The sequence below is a fragment of the Callorhinus ursinus genome, unplaced genomic scaffold (assembly GCF_003265705.2).
Source record: "Callorhinus ursinus isolate GAN/ISIS: 27379988/994484 unplaced genomic scaffold, GSC_fseal_2.0 scaffold21, whole genome shotgun sequence".
Classification (NCBI taxonomy): Eukaryota; Metazoa; Chordata; class Mammalia; order Carnivora; family Otariidae; genus Callorhinus; species Callorhinus ursinus.
The window spans coordinates 21,336,606-21,359,322 of record NW_027397083.1 but is presented as its reverse complement, the minus strand read 5'-3'; the positions used below and the strand labels follow the sequence as shown (position 1 = coordinate 21,359,322).

At 38.3% G+C, this 22,717-nt stretch overlaps 1 protein-coding gene across 1 annotated transcript; it reads right to left on the bottom strand.

Annotated features, from left to right (window-relative positions):
* Positions 1 to 329: 329 nt before the first annotated feature.
* On the bottom strand, positions 330 to 10,365 carry LIN7C (lin-7 homolog C, crumbs cell polarity complex component). Its single transcript, XM_025879008.2, has 5 exons — positions 10,256 to 10,365; positions 6,814 to 6,932; positions 6,245 to 6,316; positions 3,921 to 4,130; positions 330 to 3,189 (listed from the first exon to the last, which is right to left on the bottom strand). Exons 1-5 carry the CDS (start codon positions 10,290 to 10,292, stop codon positions 3,034 to 3,036), a joined length of 594 nt encoding a protein of 197 aa, XP_025734793.1. The 5' UTR covers positions 10,293 to 10,365; the 3' UTR covers positions 330 to 3,033.
* Between the last annotated feature and the right edge of the window lie 12,352 nt (positions 10,366 to 22,717).

Genomic DNA, 22,717 nt, shown 5'->3' with positions numbered 1-22,717 from the left:
CTTGAGCAAAATAACTAAAAAATTTAGAAGAGGAAGACAATGAGTTTTTAAAACACATCTCAATTATCAAACCCCAAACCAGGCCATTATAATCTAGTATACTATTGGATAAAGTGGCCATATGAAGACAGCACATAATTATCAATGACAGTATTTCTCATCTGCAGCTTTTAAACATGCTTTCTCAACTAATAAACATTTATTTTTGTTAAGTTTTAAAGGCAAAGGGGGCAGAAGGATGACAGACATTTAAATTGTACATTTAAACTATTGGCAGATTAAAAAAAAAAAAGATAAAAGATAAACTGTAATTACTTCCCAAATAAGGAATTCCTAAAGAAATTACTAAGGAAGATAATCAATTAGTGTATTTGCAGCTACTTAACAGTAGCTATAATTTGAGTTATTCTATTCTGATACTTCCACACAGAGTCCAGTATAATTAGAGCATTTTATAAAGGGGAAAACAAGTGGTTCTCTACCCTAGATGTCCTTTAGAACCACCTGGAAAGTTTAAAAAAATAAGTATCTGGCCCCACCCTCGGAGATTCTGAACTTACTTGGTATGGAATGGGACTCCTGCGGTACTATTTCTTAAAGCTCTGCAGGGTGTTCTAATGTGCAGCGAAGGCTGAGAATCACTGAATCCACCCGTTTTGAAATACCAAGAAAATAGATGGAAATTGGGTAGTTTATAATTTAGAAATAAAAAACTTATTTACTTATAATGTGCTTAGTTACATTCATGAATCATACATTTATTTATAAGATGACAATTCCCTTCATTCCCTCACTATACCAGGCCACTACTGTACATCTTTGCCACTGAATGACTATTATTTTTCTGTGGTCAAGATTTAAAATTCTGGGATACACTGTGAAAGCTCCATTAACAAAAACAAACTACTGCTACTCATGCTCAACAGTAGCAAGCAAAACTACTGTATTTGGCTCCTTTAAGCTATCTTTATTTTAAGAATTATAAATAAGTGCCAACCCACACAACGAACAGATTGTGGATTACTGTAGAAGAAAAAAAAATAGCTTACTCAACTTACTAAGTTTCAACACCAAAAAAGATTGAACTTGGCTGAAAGTTCTGAAACAGCTGAGATACTGAACCGGGAAGCTGTAATTTATAATGAAATGCTGACACGCCCTTGAGAGCTACTACAGCTGTAGCTATACTAAATAAGGTTTTTCAGGATTTACTTACCCTGTAATGCAATACGAGCATAATAATATTACTGTTTTTATATGCACCAATAGCTCTCTTTAATATGTAAAGCTCTACAACAAATACCTCTAATAATTTTACAATTAAATTAAAATAAGTCCATAATTCTTCTATACTACTTTGGTCTCAACATTTTAAAAACATCAATTAATTTTGAAAATACACAATTTAACAACATGATCCTATCAGTACAAGCACGTTTTATAGTGGACTAAAGACACATTCAACCATGCAATCCAGTGTTCAATACCTAAATGATAAAAAACAATGCTGATTGACTTTTATTCTGAAAATCACTGAAAACTGGAATAATCTTATAAGACTCACAGTGCTCACAAACATGCAGAAAAAGGTATACATTTCTATTCTTCCTGAAGGAATGTTACAAAATGCCCACTTTTTACACAGGGTCAGTAATTAGGATAAATTCCTTATACATTTCAACCCATTACCTTCTTTTTAGCATCTGTCACTTAAAATTCTTAAAATCCGTACAAATTTTCCTATAAGTTGTGACTGAAAATGAACTTCAGCTCTCAATTTCCATCTTGAAAAAAGACCTCAGTCACAGTCCTACACTACTAGCTGCCTTTCAGTAAGAGAGTGACATCCAGTGGACAAATGAAAGTATCTCTCAGAATTCCCATCATCTGAATCAAAGATCAAATCTCTAAATTCAACCGTCTCAGTATGAATGAGTTCCTCCTCATTTTGACTTAAGAGTCTGCAGATTCTTATGAACATATCACCTCGTAATTTCTATGTATCTTAAGTATATCCTTCTATCTTCTTCCTATTTAAAGTCAATTATTTTAAGTTGAGCTAGTTAAGAGTGTGTAACTCTTGAGACTAGTGAGGTTAAAAGTATTACTTTTTTGTCTTTGCTTCTGCTATTTACCAGCACAAACTAACTGGCTCATCTCTAGGAATGGAAAAACCAAAATATACGAAATATACTTAAATAAAAATGAACAGCATTAAAAAAATTTGCAAAAGATGAAACCTGAACCTGTTTTTGCATTTGTAATTTATGATATATTGTTGAATATAGATATAATCAGTAATGCCAACAACCAAATTACATCCTCTTGCCTCACTGCTCAATTATGAAAGAATATATATTTTAGCAATGATTGTTTCAGTGTTTAAAAACTTTTATAAATCAGTACAAATGAATATTCATTATACATTATGTTTAAATAAAAGTAAAAAACTTCCACTCTGCTGCGTTATGATTTACCACTGATTATATATATTATGCATGTGTTCAAAGTACAAAATGCAGCCGTGGTGTTAACATTGATAGTGTAATGAACTGCTGTAGCTGAGACTGTTAATGTTTAATTTCTTGGAAACCATGAAGAAATTTTACAAGTTAAAAAAAACAGAGTAAGCAATAAAAGAATTGGAGAACTGTTATTTTTAAATAAGCAGCCAAATGAAGAAAACTTTTTTTTCTAAAAAAAGATTAAGAATGTAAAAGTACATTTTAATATTAAAAAAGCATTTTTAAAAATCTATAACAACTTTATGACAAAATCTGCATTTGAAAAAGGCCTGTAAAAACAGCAGGACAGAATTGCCCTCATCACCTTTCACTTTTTCTTGTCAGAAAAAAGTGTATGCATCTCTGGAACCATAAACAATGTTAAAGTAGGTGTTTATAAAATGGCAAGGAGGACTTCACGGGAAGTTTCTGTTTCTTTTTTACAATCATTGGCATTGCGGCCATCAGTAGGTCACAAGGAAAACTTTCCTAGCTAAAAGCAAAATGGACTATAAAGTTTTGAATTGCATTAGGTCTGTTGCCTGCGTTTCGCTGATCTCATCTTTTCAAAGCGTGACTCCATTTCTTCTAGGACCTTGGGTGTGTATCGTACTACTAATTTAACCTTCCCCTGAGCTGCTTTCAGCAGTTCTACAGCTTTTTCATGATGTTCTCCTTCAACGCTCTAGGAAAAAAAAATAGACATGAACACAAACACAATTAATATTCAGGTTTTGTTAGGTAACTCAAAATACAAAAATGTTTAAAACACATATAAGTAAAAAAGTTTTAATGTTGTATCATCACAACACTACAAACCTATGAGATAATCTGGCTTTGTCATTTTAATCAGTGTGAAATTCTCTGCTAAATCATATTCTGTTTATAGTCCAGGAACTGATTTTTAAGTTCCAAATAATTACTCCAAATACCAATCAATTTGCCCTATTATTTCACTAAGTCAGAAGTAAATTAAGCAACTGCTATTCTGTAAGACTAAAATGAGAGCAGACTTCTAATTTAAGGTACTTCCTTAACTACTAGAGAGCTTAATTACTTCATAAAAATCACACTAGGCATTGCTAATTTACAATGGAAAAGAAGCAAAACACACTTAAAATGCCTTAAAAAGTAGCACTGTCCTAAAGAGTACTGCCCAGGATTCCCCCAAGGGATTTATTTTTTTAAATAAATTATTTATTTTTATTAACACATAATGTATTATTTGTTTCAAGGGTACAGGTCATCAGTCTTACACAATTCACAGTGGTCATCGTAGCACATACCCTCCCCAAGGGATTTTTAAACTACAGAGCTTCTTTGGTTCCCCCGCACGCAATCTTGTTTCTATAACTCAAATACACCCCCAAGTGGTTACAACGCATTACTACAAATACAAATAAAATTCATCCATACCACTCCATTAACAGAAAGGAGTTGATCTCCTCGCTTGAGGCCCCCATGTCTATCAGCAATTCCACCTGGAATTATTCGAGATATATAGATCGGAGAATTTTGTTCTTTGCCTCCCATAATATTGAATCCAAGGCCTTCTTCTGTTTTTGGTAGCTCAACAACTCGAGGATGAGAATGTCCTTCGCTGGCAGCAAATGCAGCCACAGTAGCCTCAAAGAAAATTTTACATATTTAAAAATGTGATCTTTATTGTTTCAGTTCTTTTGTCTCTTTTTAATTTTTTTTATTTTTTAAAGATTTTATTTATTTATTTGAAAGGGAGACGGAGCAGGGGGAGTGTGAGAGGGAGAAGCAGGCTCCCTGCTGAGCAGGGAACCCGATGCGGGGCCATCCCAGGACCCTGGGATCATGACCTCAGCTGAAGGCAGACGCTCAACCGACTGAGCCACCCAGGTGCCCCTTTTTGTCTCTTTTTTAAAACTACTTTACTTTTGATGTCTGCATGCTCACAAATTCACTGGCAGTTAGGAGGAGAAGGTAAAAGTGAGTGCATGGGGTTTTAGAGATGATGACTAGAAAACATACCCTGGGTCCATGTAGGAGGTATTAAGATTGGTTAGGTCACTCAGGCCACCCAGTGTCCAGAACTTCTGTGCAGCAACAGGCAAGCAGGCTTGCCTGGCAGATGAGCACTGGTGCACATTGAAGAGAAAACTCCTCCCCCAGCATATCAGCAGCCCTAAGCTTTGGGCTGAATAGCCTGGCTCCTTTAGGAGCTTTTGTACAAGACACAACCTACCTACATAATAACCTGTAAGGAGGTAAGTGTTCTTATGCAGTCATTTGGGCTGCTATACTATCTCTGTACTATATACTAAATAGCTAATTAAAGAAATAATTCAATATTGAGAAAAAGATGGGTACATATAACCGTGAAATTTTTTTGTTGCTTTAGTTAACCACCCAGTTAATACTAAAATCCCACAGAAGATGAAACAGAGTCACATCTTCTTTAAAACTTTCAAATTTAGACTAATCTACACTAATTCTAACGCAAAGCTGAGATTTTTGGTTTCATTCTGCTTTGATTTTATTTATTTATTTGACAGACACAGCGAGAGAGGGAACACAAGCAGGGGGAGTGGCAGAGGGAGAAGCAGGTCTCCTGCGGAGCAGGGAGCCCGACGGCAGGGCTTGATCCCAGGACCCCGGGATCATAACCTGAGCCAAAGGCAGACACCTAACGACTGAACCACTCAGGCGCCCCGATTTCGTTCTGCTTTTAAAGGTAATGAAATAATCTGGTACCATTTTTCATGATAGATCAGGGTCCCATGAGCAAAAATGGGAAGGAGGAGGAAATCAAGATTTGTTGACTACCACTAGGTTCCAAGGTCTGAAAGAAGCCCTATTTTACAGATAATAGAACTAAGGCCCAGAAATTCAGTAAGCCATGAAGGTCATAAAATTAAGGAATTTCAAGCCAAGTTTCTATACTTTTATAGCAAATGGTAGATATTTGTTAGGCTTATTTTGAAAACTAACAGAGTATGTTTCAAACCACACTAAACTGTCTCAAATACAGAGACATTTTTTTACACTCTTCCAAACTATACCCATATGTTTAAGTGTTTATATTCAACAGAGAATCCAATATTTCCTTTTATGGGCCAGTAACTAACAAGGCAAATTTATCTGCTAATGGCTAAGTCTAGTATAAGTCACCTAATGCTGATATTAATTTAACAAAACATGATAGACATTGAGGTCAATGCTGGAAATATCGGAGGAAATCACTGGCACAGAAAAGCACATAAAATCTGCCATATGCAGCTCTGAAGAGGTAACCTACTAACAACATTTACCCGTATTTGCAGAGTTAAGGTAAAGGAGAAAAGCAAAGAGCAACCTGGGGGAATACCCGGTTCTACCATTTGCTGTTTGTGTGGTTTGAGAAAAATAACCTAATCTAATGTTTCCTCACCAATAAAATCAGAATAATATATACCTCAGAGTTTTGATGAAAATTTATGTAATTAGTGATATAATATGTATATTATATATAACTATGTATTACATGTCTATTATTATATTTGTACAAGTGTATTTTTAATGCATTATCTAAACTGTATGATAAAGTATTTCTTGTAAAGCCAATAAAAAATGTCTTGTCTCTGTATTTGAGACAGTTTAGTGTGGCTTGAAAGATACTCTATGTTAGTTTTCAAAATAAGCCTATCAAATATCTAATAATTACCTATTTTAAACCTCTCGTTTATGATGAATTCTCTCTCTTTTACTAAATAAAAAACCAAAACAACTACCTTTGCAGTTGCATTAGCTCTCACTTCAGGACTGCTACTGATGTCCACAGTCTCGTAGACATGTTCATATACCTGTAAAACCCAAAGTTATCATCATGATTTAAAATCTCAGAATATACCATGTTTGAGTTCTAAGTGAAGTTAATGAGTGCGTTCAAATTTTAGGCAGTTATGCCATCTCGGTAAAATGTTTTTCTATTAAAAATTCCAAAAAATGAACAGGTACAAAATTCCAGTTATAAAATGAATATGGACTGAAAAGTATAGCAGAGGGAATATAATCTTAGTACTGTAATAACATGTCTGGTGACAGATGGGGACTACACTTATTGTGGTGAACACTGAATAATGAACAGAATTGTTGAATCAATATGTTGTACACCTGAAATTCATATAACATTGCATGTAAGTTATACTTCAATAAAAAATTCTCTTCAAAAAATGAGATGGATAGGTTCTAATATTTTACTAAAGTTTGTTTTCTTAAAAACTTCTGAACCCAAATTTCAGAGTATTATCTTACACCTAACTAACTCAAGCTTTTGGTAAATTTAATCCCATTTACTTACCTCTCTTACAGCATTGCAGAATTCACTCTGAAGGACTCTTTGTAAAGCCTGAAGTTTCTGTGGTGGTACCTCTCCACTCCTTTGCAGTTTTTCCAACAACTCAATTGCTCTACAAATATCTAGAGTTAAACAAACATACACTGATAAATAATTTTCTCTGAAGATTCTTTAAATGCCTGTAACAGGATTCAATCCTCAAGGATTAACCAGAAAAATGTAAAATATGGAGAAAAAAAGCATAAGAGCGCGAACTTGTGTGTTTGGTGGGGGGGGATGTGACTACACATAAGAGGGAGGGAATGCAAAATCTGAGAATGCTAAATTTTTATGTAATTAGGAACCTAATGTTGCACACATACAAGATCTGGAAAACAGTATCTTTGAAAGATGGAGGAAAACTGAAAATAAAATACTAAATGTCACAGGAAAGGACAGAGGTTCACATGTGACAGACACATGAACACTGTATTGCTTCAAAACGCTGAGAGTTCTTTCTGGAACTAGTTAGTCAATAAAAATTTATCTATCATTATTAGTAATCAAAGCACAGTGCAAAGACTGTGTGCTAGTGAAATCCCTGTTCACTGCCCAAAGAAAACCACAATTTATATGTGAATATGAACCATTCAATAACAGATACAGTTAGTGGCAGGGACACAGTTAAAACAATGGTATAAAGAAATAAATTAACTGTGGCCTGCTTTCAGCTCATAATCATTAACACAGTCTTTTAATTAATACAACCTCAATCAAATACATATGTTTACAAAATAGAAAAATAAAAAGTTTTGTCAATCTGGCCTCAATATTAGCTGTGTGATCTCTGGCAAGTTACTTAACATGTGCCCCAGTGTCTCTGCTGTAAAATGGAAATAACAGTACCTTCTTTATAAGAATTACTTGACAACTAAACCAAAAAATGCATGTCTGGCATGTAGCGAGCATAAATGTTATGTTACCTGGACGTTAATTAATCATAAGAAATATTAAGGGGCTGTACACATTTACACAAATATATTAAGCATGTTAGGAAATTCTCATTGGGAAGTGTGAGAGTGTTTTATGAATTAAGAAATTTTATAAGATTCAGAGTCAGGTTGGGAGCCTGGGTGGCTCAGTCGGTTAAGCATCTCCCTTTAGGCTCAGGTCATGTTCTCTGGGTCCTGGGATGAGCCTTGAGTCAGGCTCCGCACTCAGTGGGGAGTCTGCTTCTCCCTTTCTCTTTGTCCCACCCCCTCCAACACTCGCCCCTGCCCTGTGCTCCCCCCTCTCTCAACTAAATAAATAAAATCTTTATATTAAAAAAAAAAAGACTCAGAGTCATGTTTAAAACACTGTTAGTAACTGCCTCTATTTTTTTTTTCTTAACTGTTTTTGTACCCCAGGGGGCTAGAGTACCTATTACTTTATTATTCTTTGCCTCCTTTTAAAAGGAAAAAGCTCTAAAATTTGTTTTATACCCACAAGTCTGGAACTTTACAGAATTAATATGGTCTTCTTTGTGTATGCAACTGCAAAACTAGGAATAAATGTAGTGAAAAAAGAAGTAGATTTTTCAATTTTAGGTAATAAAAGCTTAAACTGATGTTAATCAAATGCAATGGAATCAGACTTTCCCCATTCTAATAACCCGTCACTAGGATGACTGGTGAATGGGGACTGCTGGTTCATGGATTATTTTAATTTACAAAGTTATGATATGTAAACTATACAAATATTTCAAATTAACAAAAAATTGAAACTCTTTACTGAACCTAAGCTGTACCTAATACGTGCTCAAATGTATTCCACTGAATCATGTTTTGATTATTTAGAAGACACTCAGGATCTTGATCATATGCACAATTTTATATTGTAGGACTGCTGGGAGTGTTTGTTAATAGAGTTTGTTAAATCGAATTCTAAAGACACAGCTGAGGTAATCTTTCTTATCCTGCTAAATGGCAACCACTAGTCATTCATCCTACTAAGCTGCTGAGCATTCTATTATAGAACTGAAAAGAACTCTGAAAAAGCAAAAAAGCCATGACTACCAAAACTAAATGCCAGAGGTAAAGTTTCACACTTTGTGCTGCACTTAAAAATAAAAAAGACCGCCAACATGTTAGAATCCTACAACTGGCTTTCAAAGAAAAACACCTACTCCTGTTAACAAAGAACAGATCTGTTCCCATCTACAAAGCACAGTGCCATTGTGCTCAGGAGGAATATGTCACAGTGTTAGGCCTAACTTAGTAAGTCTTCCCAGGGTAACTACTCCTCTGTCAAAAATGATGCTTTAATTAATGGTCTGGTGGGCAGGAGGGAAACAATATCATTTATAAAGAGACTTACAAATAGTGAACACCATAAGGAATAAATAATGTTAAGTGAGCATTTGTGTGAAGGTATGAGGAAAGAGGTTTCTCTAAATACAATAATTCCAAAAATATATTTCTTCTTGGGGCAGAAGTTAATATTCAGGCTGTAACCGCAAATGTTAATATTTGGAAGATATTTACAACAGCCACTCTCTATTTCGTTTATTACTAGTACTCAAAAAGTTCAGTTTGTTTTTGATTTACCAATAACTTCTAATACTGATGTGTCAAAAGCATGCTTGAAATAAAGGTTTGGGGAAGGAAAGTGTGGAATGCTGAGGACCCTGATAGGAGCATAGCCATATATTTTCACTGGCTCTTCCGTATCCAATTACTCAGCAGAACAGATTTTACTCTCCTTGACAGTCTGCTCTAGAAAGCAAGCAACCAGCCAGTTACCAGTTTTAAGGTTTGTAAAGAGGGAATAAGACTATACGTTCAATATTTTACACCTACCACTATTCCAACTAGTTATGTAACCTTCTTCCCAAGACCAAATCAGCAGGATCATTTTTAAAGGACCTTCTCTGTACGTGGGAGGGGCACCTAGGCCAGGAAATAGCCCAAAACAAACACAAGTGAGGTTGTGGTGAAAATAATGACGGAGTTCGTACGTAAATAAGGATTCTGTGGTAAATGCGCTGTGTGTCCAGGATGTCCGCGATGTGTGAGTGAAGGCGGGCACACCGGATTTGTGCGTGCATAAATAAGGGCAGTGAGTGCAGTCGGTCCGAACTGGGCGTGTGATGTTCGTTTCTGGGGTTGACACGTCTCCGGACGACGCGACTGTTGTGCGCACCAAAGGAGCGCTTAGGCGGCGTGTGTCTGCGAACGCGGACAGGTGGTGTTTAGCTGTGCTGTGTCCCGGCACAGTCCATGTGAACAGGGCAGGGGTCTGAGTATCAGTCAAGGGACCACAGGCACCCTCCGAGGGGCCAGGCACAGCGACTTCGGCGCGAGGGACAGCCTGGATCCGGTCTCGGAGCCTGGGTCGCCCCTCCTCCCCTCCGGCAATACGGCATTCCTTCACCCCCTCCGCCCACCTCGGTCTGGGTCTTGGCCTCGGCCTCGGCCGCACTCACCCCTCTCCAGCCGCACAGGTTCTCCCAGCGCCGCCATCTTCTCCCTTTGCCTGCAGACCCACAGGAAATGACGACATAGGGTGCGGTGGAGGGGCGGGGCTTAGCGGGAGCTGGAAGGGCGACAGATTGACAGCATCGCGAGAGTAGGAGCGGTGGCTCTGAGGGTAGTGGAGGCGACCCGGGAGCGGGCATCTTGGCCTTGGTTTTGCGCAGAACATTCAGCGGTTCCGAGGTTAGCGGATCCCCCGGTCTCCGAAGGTGAAGAAGCACCTTTCCTGACTCTTGCTCCCTAACTCAGACTCAAGCCTTGTCCCGCCCGCTTGGAACTTTTGGCTCCAAGTGGAAGTCTGGATTCTTGTCTTGGCTTGACCATTAATGGCTCTATGAGTCTGGACTTCTTACTTAATCTCCCTTGGCCTCAGTTTTCCTGTTTGTGCGATGAAAGGTGCTATCCCCAAGCTCTTTTCCACTCTTAAACTTTGGGGTTCGGTGACACTGTGTAACGGGATAAATTCTCCTTTTGTGGCAGCATCGCTTTAATTTTAAAAATCAAGGCACGAGTCTTCCCTGCAATCTGTTTGAGAGTAAGGATGGAAAGTACGAAAAAGCATGAAACACCTGGGTGAGCAAGAGGACAAGGCACTTTGGTGCACAAAGGAACCATTTTAAAAAGCTGATCCAAAATCTTCTGTAAATGAAATATGAAGCAAATTTTCTTAATGCATTACAGATTCTTAGGGCCACTTCTGAAAATTCACGAACCAAGAAAAAATTTAGTATTTAACTTAAATGGAATATTAATTTGCCCAGTATTTAGATCTCACTGACATTTAATCATTTAAGCCATGTCTCTGCTGTTAACTGTGTTAGGTTTGTTCTTTCTTTTCTTTTTTTTTTTTTTTTTTTTAAGATTTTATTTATCTATTTGACACAGAGAAAGAGTACAAGCAGGGGGAGCAGCCAGAGGGAGAGGGAGAAGCATAACAAGGAGCCCCGTGCACGACTCTATCCCAGGACCCTGGTATTATGACCTGAGCCAAAGGCAGACACGCCCAACCGACTGAGCCACCCAGGCACCCCAGGTGCTTTCAAATACAAGTTTTCAACACTTCATGATAGGATTGTTGTAACAACTTCCTGGTTGTCTCCAGCCCACTCTTTCCATTCAAGTATAATATTTTCTAATGCATCATGAATGTTATCATTACACTCTTTTCCCCTTGAACCCTGATTTCATCATCAAGGGTTTCTGTTCAGAAACTTTGAATGGTACCCCCCCATTTCCTATTTCTAAAGACTTGCATACTCTGACCTTTAAGTTATTCATCTAATCTCATTTCTCATTATCCCTCAAGTGCAACCACCCCTCCAGTTGGGGTGATATATTCAAAACCATGTTTATTCTTGCTTTCAAGTCTTTACTTATGTTGTTCTTATATAGAATGCCCTTGTTCATCTCCTCCAGTTCTCCAAACCATATACACCTTCCAAATGAACCCATCCTCCCTGTCTGCTTGAAGAAACACCACGTCTACTAGGCTTCCCTCTCTTCGAAGTGTTCTTCCTTGGTCCCTGATAGTCCTTATAGTATGCAATAGCACTCATGTGCTTATCTTTTACTCATTGGTGTGCCACAAATATTTTCAAGAAATGTTTGCTAAATGTCTAGTGTCTACCAGGTGTCTTGCTAGGCACTGAGAATGTCCCATGGAAAAAGACAAATGCAGACATTGCCCTTATTTCTTCAAATATTTTCGTTTCCTCCATCCTCCAGCTCCTCTCCTTTGATGACCCCACTTTCATGTACATTCCATTGTCTGACACTGTCTTACAGCTCACTAGTACTCTATTCATTTTGTTTTTTTAAACTTTTCTGTTTCCTTTTTTGACATTTAATATTCTCTTAATCCCAATGGTTCATTTTTTGTCTCAGAGGTTATCATTTTTATCTGTAGCAGTTTAGATTTAAGGGTGTGTGTGTGTGTTTCTACATTTCCCATGTCCTTATTTACCATGCCCAATCTTTCCCACAGGTTCTTGAACATATAGAATGCAATTGTAATGACAATTTTAATGTTTTTATTTTAATTTTATAATCTGTGCTATTTCTGGTACTGTTTCTATAAACTGATTTTTCTGTTCATTACACTCATAATTTCCTGTTTCTTGCATGACCAGTGAGATATATATGAATGTATAATGCCAGGCATTGTGGAATTTACTTTTTGGGTGCTGGATATTTTTGTATCACTATGAATATTTGAGATTTGTTTTGAAATGCAGATAGGATACTTGAAAACAATTTTGTCCTTTGAGGCTTGATTTTAAGCTTTGTTAGGTGGAACCAGTTCAGCCTTTTGTGTAGGGCTAATGATGTCCCACTATTGAGTCAATACCCTTCTAAGTTCTTTACCCCATGCCCCGTGAATTATGTGATTCTATTTTGACTGGCAGGAACAGGAACAATTCTCAGTAACTGGGACTGGGGATTGTTTGCTCCTTTTGAGTGAGCCTTTCCTTGTCCTTGGTAATTTCTTTTTTTTTTTTTAAGATTTATTTATTTGAGAGACAGAGAGAGTGCAAGAGTGGGAGGAGGGACAGGGAGAGGGGAGCAGACTACCTGCTGAGTTGGGACCCTGATGACTGATGACACAGGGCTCAATTTCATGACCCTGAGATCATGACCTGAGCTGAAACAAGAGTTGGACGGTCAACCGGCTGAGCCACCCAGGCACCCCATCCTTGGTAATTTCTTAACATACATAATCATCATAAAATTTCAGAATTCCAGGGATAAGTAGAAAATCCTAAAAGTTTTCAGAGAAAATAAAAAGATTGAAAAGTCATATTCTAAGAATTGGAATCAGGCCAGTTACAGATCACTAATTATTTAAGCATAGGAAATGAAGAAAAAAAATTTAGGAGCTACTGAGCAGGGAAAATATGAGTCAATTAACCATTTGTATTCAATGCACAAAATAAAAGAATCGATTTTAGTATAAGGAGGGATCCCCTAAAATCCAACTCTGTAATTCACAATTCCCTGACTACTGGAGGTGAGAGAGACTAGAGTCCGGCTCCTTCACTTTCCAGAAGAGAGGACTGATTGCTGTCCTGTGTCCCAAAGGAGGCAACTGTGCGCACAAATGAGGCAGAGCTGTTTTGAGTTTTATGCCACTGTCAGGTGATTGACTCATCAGGTTATTAGGACTTACTTCCGAATCAAGAAGTTGCTCTTCCTGTGGAAGAGCTCCTCTTTACCTGTTGCTTCCTCATACTATTTTCTGCCTCAGAGATGGAAAGGAAGACTCAGACTTAGAATAGGAACTCTGAGTGAAGATAAATCCCAGTGAAAGCTAAATTATGCAAATTTTGTCTTCATACGAGGAATCGAAGTCCTAAGGAGGCTGCCAGGTTATGAAAGCTTTCCTAACCCAAGACCTTGCAAATACAATGTACTAAGACAGCATCAAGTCAGAGAAGGAGGGAGTAGGTGGAGGAAATTGGGAGTAGGAGACTGTCTAGAGACGGAAAATGGAACATGGAAAGTAACCTGAGGAAGCCAGACACACCAAGTGGAATGGTTTGCTATTATTTTCACATTTTATTGTTTTATTGCCGGTTGAACTATGCACAGATAAGCACTACTGTACACGATAGATACGGAAAAACAGTTATGTCTTAGTACAGAGTACAATACCGCTCTTAAGTGAAGGGTTCTATCAGGACAACGAAAGTCCCCATTTTCTTTCTTTTTCTAACAGAGTTCCTGTAATATACTACTCCTCAGTAAGTAAAATTTTAGATAAGTGTCTTCCTTTATTTGAAGTGAATGATGTTGTCAAATATGAAATAGCCTACATGTTTAAATAAACAATATATAAAAACACTAGTCTCATCAATTCAACACAACCATATGGGGAAAACTCTTCAAGAACACCTGTTGAAAAATTTTCTTGATCAAAGATCTCAGATGAGAACATAAAACCCCATCTTGGAGTACCAGGGATTGAAAGCAAAACCCTACTTGTTGTTAGGATGAGCTGCAGATTATATTAAAGTGTAAGGGTTTACTTTTTTAATGTCAACTGTCTCATCATCACTCTACAGTACATGTAAAGGCACAGATTGATGTATTTTTCTGGCATCTTTCTGACGCACCCTTGCCCTAAATAAATCTGTTTGCCAGGATCTTGTCGCTTAAATTAGCCATCTCAAACTCTTGGTCCTGCCAACACAGGCGATTGTGCCAATGTTCTCAGCATTTACTGGCACACGAGCTGTTGCCTTTTCTTTGGCTTTCTGTGTGTACCTGGGGCCATCATCCTTCCTTCACAAGACAGCAGTCTGGCTTATGTATCCCTGAGACAGACCTCAGGATTGTTTGGACTCATTCTGGTTCTCTCCAGGGTGTGCATCCTGCATGATATATTTTCAGCCACATAATATATTGTTCAGAATTTGTCATGCACATACTTGCAGATTGGCAGAGCCACCTGCCAGAGATGAGAACCTTTTAAGTTGTTGTCAAACGTCATAAAATGTGTTCCATGATTAATTTTGTGGGCACAGATTGGGTTTTGCACAGAGTCCAAAATTTGGGATATGTCACAGTGACTAAATGGCACCGGCATGCTGAATGAATTTGGAATTTGTTTTGTCAAGTGTGGGAGCAGGCACACAGATGGGCTTTGATCCAGTGGTGCTGCTTGGAATTCTCATTATAGCAATGATGTCATTTGTCACGTAGTGTGGGTAGTGGTGCTGCCAAATTGTGGACAAAGCATGGCAAATAACAAAGTACCCAGGCCAAGGGAAAAGACTTATGGTAGCACAGGAAGTTTTCACTACTAGCTGACCTCTACTTACAGGACATAAACATTATGTCAGGGCTGCCAAAAAATATGCTTAGTAGAAATATAGGCAAAGAAGGAAACTTCCAACTGAAAGGGCCCTTTAAGTAGGGCCCATATAGCCTAGGAAATCTTCACTTTACAGTGAAAATCAAGTAAAACAAACATGCCCTTGCTTTTTACATTAGGCTGTGAAAGAATTCTTTGAGCTCCAGCAAGAGTCTTTCTGCAAATCCAACCAAACCTGAGCCAAGGCGTTTGGCTTTACAAGAAAAGCTTTGTCTACTCAACAGTTTAGCAACCACATTGGAAAGTGGAAAAAACAAAAAACACACGTGTGCTCGCACATGTGCAAGCACACTCACACACACACACACACACACAAGTAAAACTCCAAAATCTTATAATGGCAAAGAAGTACAGCATATTCTCACCAACTATACACCAGAATTCTCTTCTCTACAGGGCTTTAAAAATACATTCATGATGCAGCTAAGGCAGTGTTTAGAGGGAAATTTATAGCTATAAAATGCCTATATTAAAAGAGGAGAAAGACCTCAAATAAATAACCTAAACTTTAAGAAACTCAAAAAGAAGAGTAAACTAAACCCAAAGCAAGTATGGAAAAAATAAAGTTTAGAGCAAGAAATAGAATTAAAAGAACAAAAACCAGTATAGAATAGAAAAAAGAATAGAAATAAAAACAAGAAAATCAATGAAACTAAAACTGGGTTTCTTGAAAAGAACAACAAAGTTGACAAACCTTTAGCTAAACTGACTAGGGAATAATGAAAATTCAAATTATTAAAATCAGGAATTACTACCAACCTTACAGAAATAAAAAAATATGTTACGTATGTATTATATATAATATATATTAAATGTAATTATGCATATTATATATAACTATGTATATATTATATATGACTATATATATTCATATATCTAATTTATATAATTTGTTGATGTATATAATAGTGTGTGTATATATATATATTTAATTTTCTTCATACCAGAGGCCCACCATGTAAATTTTGATTCAGAAAACATTGAGGATGAAATGAACATTTTCATTTTTTGAAAATTATGAAGGTATTTGTGATGTGCTCTCTTTGTTGAGAATTACCTACCTAGCACGTATTAGTCCTTCAAAAATATTGCTGAATTACAATGAAATACTTATGTATCAGTTAATATTAGGTGCGGCTTCATAAAAACATGAAAGTCCAAAGTAATAGAGCATTTAAAGTAAGTAAAAGATGTATGAGAATTAAGACAAAGAAATTCTTTATTTCTGGGTGGAAAGATGTACCAGATTAGATATATCTGTTTAAAGAAAAAAAAAAGTAAGTAAAAGAAATCCAGAGATAGGTAATTTGGGGCAAGTATGATAGCTCCTCAGTTTCATCAGGATTCCTGGTTTCTGTCATTTTGTACCACCATCCTAGGACATGGCTTTGATCATGAAGTTTACTCATGATTTAAGACGGCTGCAGGAGTTCCAGTTATTACATGTGAGTTGAAGGCCAGAAAAATAGAATATGTTTTTGCATAAAAGTAACAATCACTCTTCCTAGTCAAGTCAGCATCTTTTTTTTTTTTGAGAGAGAGAGAGCAAGCACGAGTTGGGGGGTGTGCAGAGGGACAAACAGATTCCCGCTGAGCAGGGAGCCTAAAGTGGGGCTCAATCCCAAAACCGTCAGATCATGACCTGAGTTAAAGTCGGACGCTTAACCAACTGAGCTACCCAGGCGCCCAAGTCAGCATCTTTTAAGCAGCTTTCCGAGAAGTCTCACATAATATTTTAACCTATATCTCATTGGTCAGAACTCAGTTACATAGCTCCAGCTTGCTGTGATGGAAATGGGAAATTAAGTTTTTGATTTTGATTGACAAAGGGCCCAGCTACACAAATCTCAACCCGGTCCCTGGGAGGAAGAGGGAAATAAATGCAGAGATAATCCTCTAGGAATCTTTGCTATACTTCACCACAGCTTCTAAAATCTAACTAAACTAAAATATTTATTGACATGAACTACATTACTTTGTTAACCTAAACTGAATCTGAAAATTAATATTTACTCAACTACAAACCATTCCAAAATGTAAATAAAAAAAAAAACTTTCCCCAGGATCCATTATTCTTTTTTTTAAGATTTTATTTATTTATTTGACAGAGAGAGACATAGCGAGAGAGGGAACACAAGCAGGTGGAGTGGGAGAGGGAGAAGCACGCTTCCCGCGGAGCAGGGAGCCCGATGTGGGACTCGATCCCAGGACCCCGGGATCATGACCTGAGCCGAAGGCAGACGCTTAACGACTGAGCCACCCAGGCACCCCAGGATCCATTATTCTTAATGTGTCTTATAACTTGCCATGTATGGACAGAACCTTGCAAAACAGCATTAGAATCGTTAGCTTCTCAATCTTGCAGGTGATGTGGTCATCAAATGGCTAGTCAGAGGACAGACCCTGACAGCAGTCTTACCACTTTGACTCAGCAAATTTGTCCTGATTACCCACTGTAGTAAGGCACTGTGCTGGGTTCTAGAGATACTGGGAGGATACTCTGCTCTCAAAGAGCTCACAAACCCACAGAACGGAACAGACATACAAGCAGTCACAGACACAAAATAAAGATGGTGCTAATTGTTATTATTGTTGCTGCTCTTGTTGCTTCAGTTGCAAGGATTTTAAGAGAGGGCAAGGCGCTGGGGAGTAGAGTGGAGTGCAATGATCTCATTGGTAGTAACCAGAGAAAGCTTTAAAGAGCAGTGGTTCTCAACCAGGGGTGATTTTGAAGCCTGGAGAGCATTTGGCAATGTTTGGAAACATTTTTAATTGTCAGATGGTGGGTTGGGGGGTGAGGGTTGCTACCGGCATCTAGAGGCTAGAAGCTAGTGATGCTGCTAAACATCTCACCTTGCCCAGGACAGCTCCCCAACCCCCAACAAAGAATTATCCAGCACAAAATGCCAAGATTGCCAAGGTTGATAAACCTGGCTTTAGCAAGAAGGGAACATTTTTACAGGAATGATTAGAATTTTAACAAGTGGGGAAGTAGGGAATGGGAATGCCAGAGAGGGCTATGTGAGCAAAGCCATGCAGGAAGAAAATGAATGCCCTGTTTAGGAAGTGAGGAGGGCTTCAGTGAGATATAGGGTGTACGCCTGGGGATGGGGAAAGTATAGAAGAAAAGGGAGCTTAACATTTAGGTTGAGGCAAATTGTGGAGGTTCCTGGATGCTTGGATTTATTCTTTGGGCTAGAGTGAGCCACTGAAGGATTTTAAAAATTGAAGAGCTAGAATTAGAACTATATTTTAGAAATATCATCCGAGGGATGGGGCACCTGGGTGGCTCAGTCAATTGAGCATCAGACTCTTGGTTTTGGCTCAGCTTGTGATGTCAGGGTCATGGAATCAACCTCAGCATGGGAGTCTCCTTGAATTTCCGCCCCCGCCCCCCGCTCCAGCTTTCTCTCTCTCTCTGTCTCAAATAAATAAATCTTAAAAAAAAAAAACAAAAACAATCTGAGGAAGAAGCTTCAATTATTATAGCAGATAGTAAGAAAATTCCTTTGAAGGAAAGAGTCATCTTTGTTTGGGTATTGTCTATTGTTAAGCTCTGATTGGAAAGCACCAAAACTTCAGAGAAGAAAGGAAAAATTCTACATAATTGGACTAGGTGTGGGTAGCGAGGAAGTGAGGAGGGGCAGGGAGGTGAGACACAGGGGGTCATCATTGAATTTTATACTCTGAGATCTTTCCTGGTGTTCTCCAAACCTCCAGTAATGTTTTCAAACACCACAGCATACTCGTATTTGGATTTCTTGTGGAAGAGGATTATATTTGGATTGACTGGATGGTAGGGGAGAAGGGTGGTGAGAAAGGGGCAATGCTGGCTAGAATTGGGGCAAAGAATTTGGTTGCTTCTGTAATAGGTCATTTCACCTCCCACTCCTTTCAAGTTCCCATAGCCCTGCCCCACAGAATCGCTCAGGCTCCCCAAATATCCCACACTTACCTGCTCTTCTTTCGGCTTGGCATGCTTTTCTTCTCTGTTGAGCAAATTTCTGCTCGCTCTTCAAGTTCACTTCAAATGTTCCATTCTCTCCACTTTACTCAAATATCAATATCGTACTGTGTTTACGAAAGTGTGTGTTTTCACCAATCAGATAGTGAACCCTGAGGTGAACCCTCTTACCCCTAGGTTCACTGGAAGGGTGAGAATGGTATATTATTCTTCACTGACTCTCCAATAGGTAGCAAAGTATCTGGTATATTTCCTATGCTCAGTAATCATTCCCTGAATGAAGAGTGAAGTCAGTGAATGGCAGAAAGGTTGTAGCCTACATTTCCTTTGTGTGGGTATTGTAAAAACTACACTTTTCCTTCTTATCAATACTATGTTTTAAATTTCATTTTCTTGGGACGCCTGGGTGGCTCCCTGCTCGGCGGGAGGCCTGCTTCTCCCTCTCCCACTCCCCCTGCTTGTGTTCCCTCTCTCGCTGTGTCTCTCTCTGTCAAATAAATAAATAAAATCTTAAAAAAAAACAACAACTTCATTTTCTAGCTTAAAAAACTCTTTCCAATAAATGATATTCTACCAGGAATCAAAAAACCAGAGTATGGCTTTAAGCCTTGAGTGAATGGACTAAAATCATGTTTCAGTATGCTTTTTAGAATGCCTGCATGTTATTAATTTAACATCGACCTGCTTATTAAGGTTCCATTATTAAGGAAACAATTGGAAAAATCATTAAGAGCACTTCTACAGATTTTAGCCACTGACTCATCATGCTAGTTTTCAATTAGCTTGACCTGAACATCCCTCATTCAGAGTATCAGGTAAAATTTTGTTTTTAATCATTAGTAAACATTTGTCTGATTTTTATGCATTTTTATTGTTGCTGTTGATGTGAAGAAGGTTCTATACAGGAACAGCTGCATATATGGGACAATGCCCGGGGATGGTTTAAATACCCTTTTCCAAAATATCTTTCCCACACTGGTGGTATGCGATGCCTCTGGTCTCAGCAATTAGTAAGTATTTCCTTTGAGCTAAAGCATGAAGCCTCTAGTCATACTAGCTTCTTTAGGGACAGAGTATCACTTTTTCGACATCAAAAACCTATATTTGGAATGTGAATTTGGAATAGAATTCTGGACTTGGGTGGAGGGGATGTCTCTTTTGTTTCCATTGCGCCTATCAGATCAAATTCTCTTCTCTCTTAAAGCACTTTGGTGTGAAGCTTAGGACCTTACTATTAGCAACCCCTGATTATTGCAGTCATTTGCTGACATTGGGTCACTCCCCCACACTTCTTGAAAATTTAAGCTCCAAGCTCAGCCTCATTCTTTCCAACAATGTGCCTGTCATAATTCTTGGCAATTTCAATCTCCATATTGATGATCATTTCAATATTCTGGCCTCTGACTTCCTTGACCTCTTCTTCTCTAATGATCTCCTTCTTTCTCAACCTCAGCTACTCATCCCCACAAACGGGCCACTCACCCCCTACTCTAGACCTTGTCTTTGTCAGTAACAGCTACCCTTCCATAATCTTAAGCATTCCATTCTAGGACCACACCTCATATCTTTCCAGTGCAATATCTCTGGTGCCCTGGCTTGAAAATTCTTTGACCAGACAATGCATTTCATCTTTTCACTGTCTCTCATACCCCACATGTCCTTACTTACCTCTTTATCCATCCTAGATTTTATAGTCTATCCTAACAGTCACTCACTTAACACACCCTTAACTCCCTGGAGCTTCTCTCACTTCTTGGTCTTTCTCTGACAAAACTCCAGTTCTGGTAATTGGCAACTCTTTTCCTATTCTCTGCCTGTTTTCGGATTGCTGAACATAGCTGAAGGAAAATACCCAACTTTACCGCATGGCCTTACTTGAAACTCACAAACCACTAAACTCAAGTGGACCCAGCAATTCTAACTCTTTCCCTATCTATCAACTCTTATTTCATATCTTATGTCTCTTCCAACTTTCAACCCTTTTCTTCCTTCATCATTCTCAGCTGATGACCTTAATTCCTTTTCATGGAGAAAATGGAAGCAACCAGAAGAGACCTTCCACATATTGCTTCCTTCACTTCTACCAATCCCCTGGTATTTATCCCCATGTTCCATCTTGCATAAGCGACTGTTCATGTTCCTATCTAAGGCACACTTCTCCTCTGGTGCACTAGGTCCCAGGACCTCACATCTACTCTAGGAGATCCTTCCAACAATTTTACTCTAGCAGTTTTAGAGAGGCTCTCTTCCTCATTATCAGTTTATTTCCACCAGCATATAAACACGCTATATTTCTCATAGTAAAATACTCCCCTTGATACCAAGTTTCCTTCCAACTTCCTCTGCATTTTTCTTATCATCTCTATAGCAAAACTCCCTTAAAAACTTGTTCATATTTGTAGTCTCCATGTCTGCTTCCCATGCTCTCCCATGAGCCACTATAATTAGACTTTTATCTACACCATTCCACCAAAACAGCCCTTGTCAATGTCTCCAGTGATTTCCCTTTTGTCAAAGCTAATTGTCAGTTCTCAGTCTTCATCTCACTTGAAACAATTGATTATTCCCTCATTGAAACACCTGCATTTGGCTTCTAGTGTCTCACCTCTCAAGTCTTCTCTGAACTCAGTGGACACTTTCTGTCTTTATTTATTTTTTTTTTTTAAAGATTTTATTTAGAGGCACCTTGGTGACTTCAGCTAAGCATCTGCTTTCCGCTCAGGTCATGATCTCAGGGTCCTGGGATCGAGCCCCAAAGTTTAGCTCCCTGCTCAGCGGGGACCTTGCTGCTCCCTCTCCCTCTGTCCCCGCACCTTGTGCTCTCTCTTGCTCAAATAAAAATCTTTATGATTCTTGAGAGAATCTCAAGCAGACTCTGTGCTGAGCACAATGAGTGGCTCAAACCCACAACCCTGAGATCATGACCTGAGCCGAAATAAGAGTCAGACACTCAACCAAATGAGCCACCCAGGTGTCCCTGTCTTCTTTAATGGTTCCTCTTTATCTGCCTGGCCTCCAAATCTGCAAGGCCCTCAGAATACTATCTATAGACCTCTTCTGTCCTCTGTCTATACCACTCCCTATATGATCTCATCTAATGTTAAAACGATGTACTATCAATAACAACATTGTCCAAGAGGAATATAATGTGAACCACAAATATGAGTCATAGATGTCATTTTGAATTTTCTAGTAGCCACATTATAAAAAGTAAAAAGAAACAGATTTTAATAATACATTTTCTTTTTCTCCATATATCCAAAATTTTAACATTTCAATGTATAATCAGTGTAAAATTATTGATGTTCTCCATTCATTTTTTATACCAAGTTTTTGAAACCTAGTGTGCATTTTACTCTTAGAGCAAATCTCATTTTGGACTAGCCACATTTTAAGTGCTCAGTGGCCACATGTGGTTAGTGGCTACTGCATTCTAGAGCATGGCTCTAGATGGTGGACACTGGCTTTTACTGAGTGAGATAAGGAGTTACCACACAGTTCTGAGGTGGGAAATACCTTGACTTGACTTATTTTTAAAAAGGTTACTCTGGCTGCTGTGTTGAAAATAGACGAGGT

Coding starts and splice junctions, on each gene's coding strand:
- LIN7C (XM_025879008.2), bottom strand. CDS start 10,292: ATGGCGGCGCTGGGAGAACCTGTGCGGCTGGAGAGGG. Junction 4,131..6,244: donor GAGCTAATGCAACTGCAAAG/GTAGTTGTTTTG, acceptor ATTTTCTTTGAG/GCTACTGTGGCTGCATTTGC. Junction 3,190..3,920: donor TCCTTTCTGTTAATGGAGTG/GTATGGATGAAT, acceptor TTTTTTTCCTAG/AGCGTTGAAGGAGAACATCA.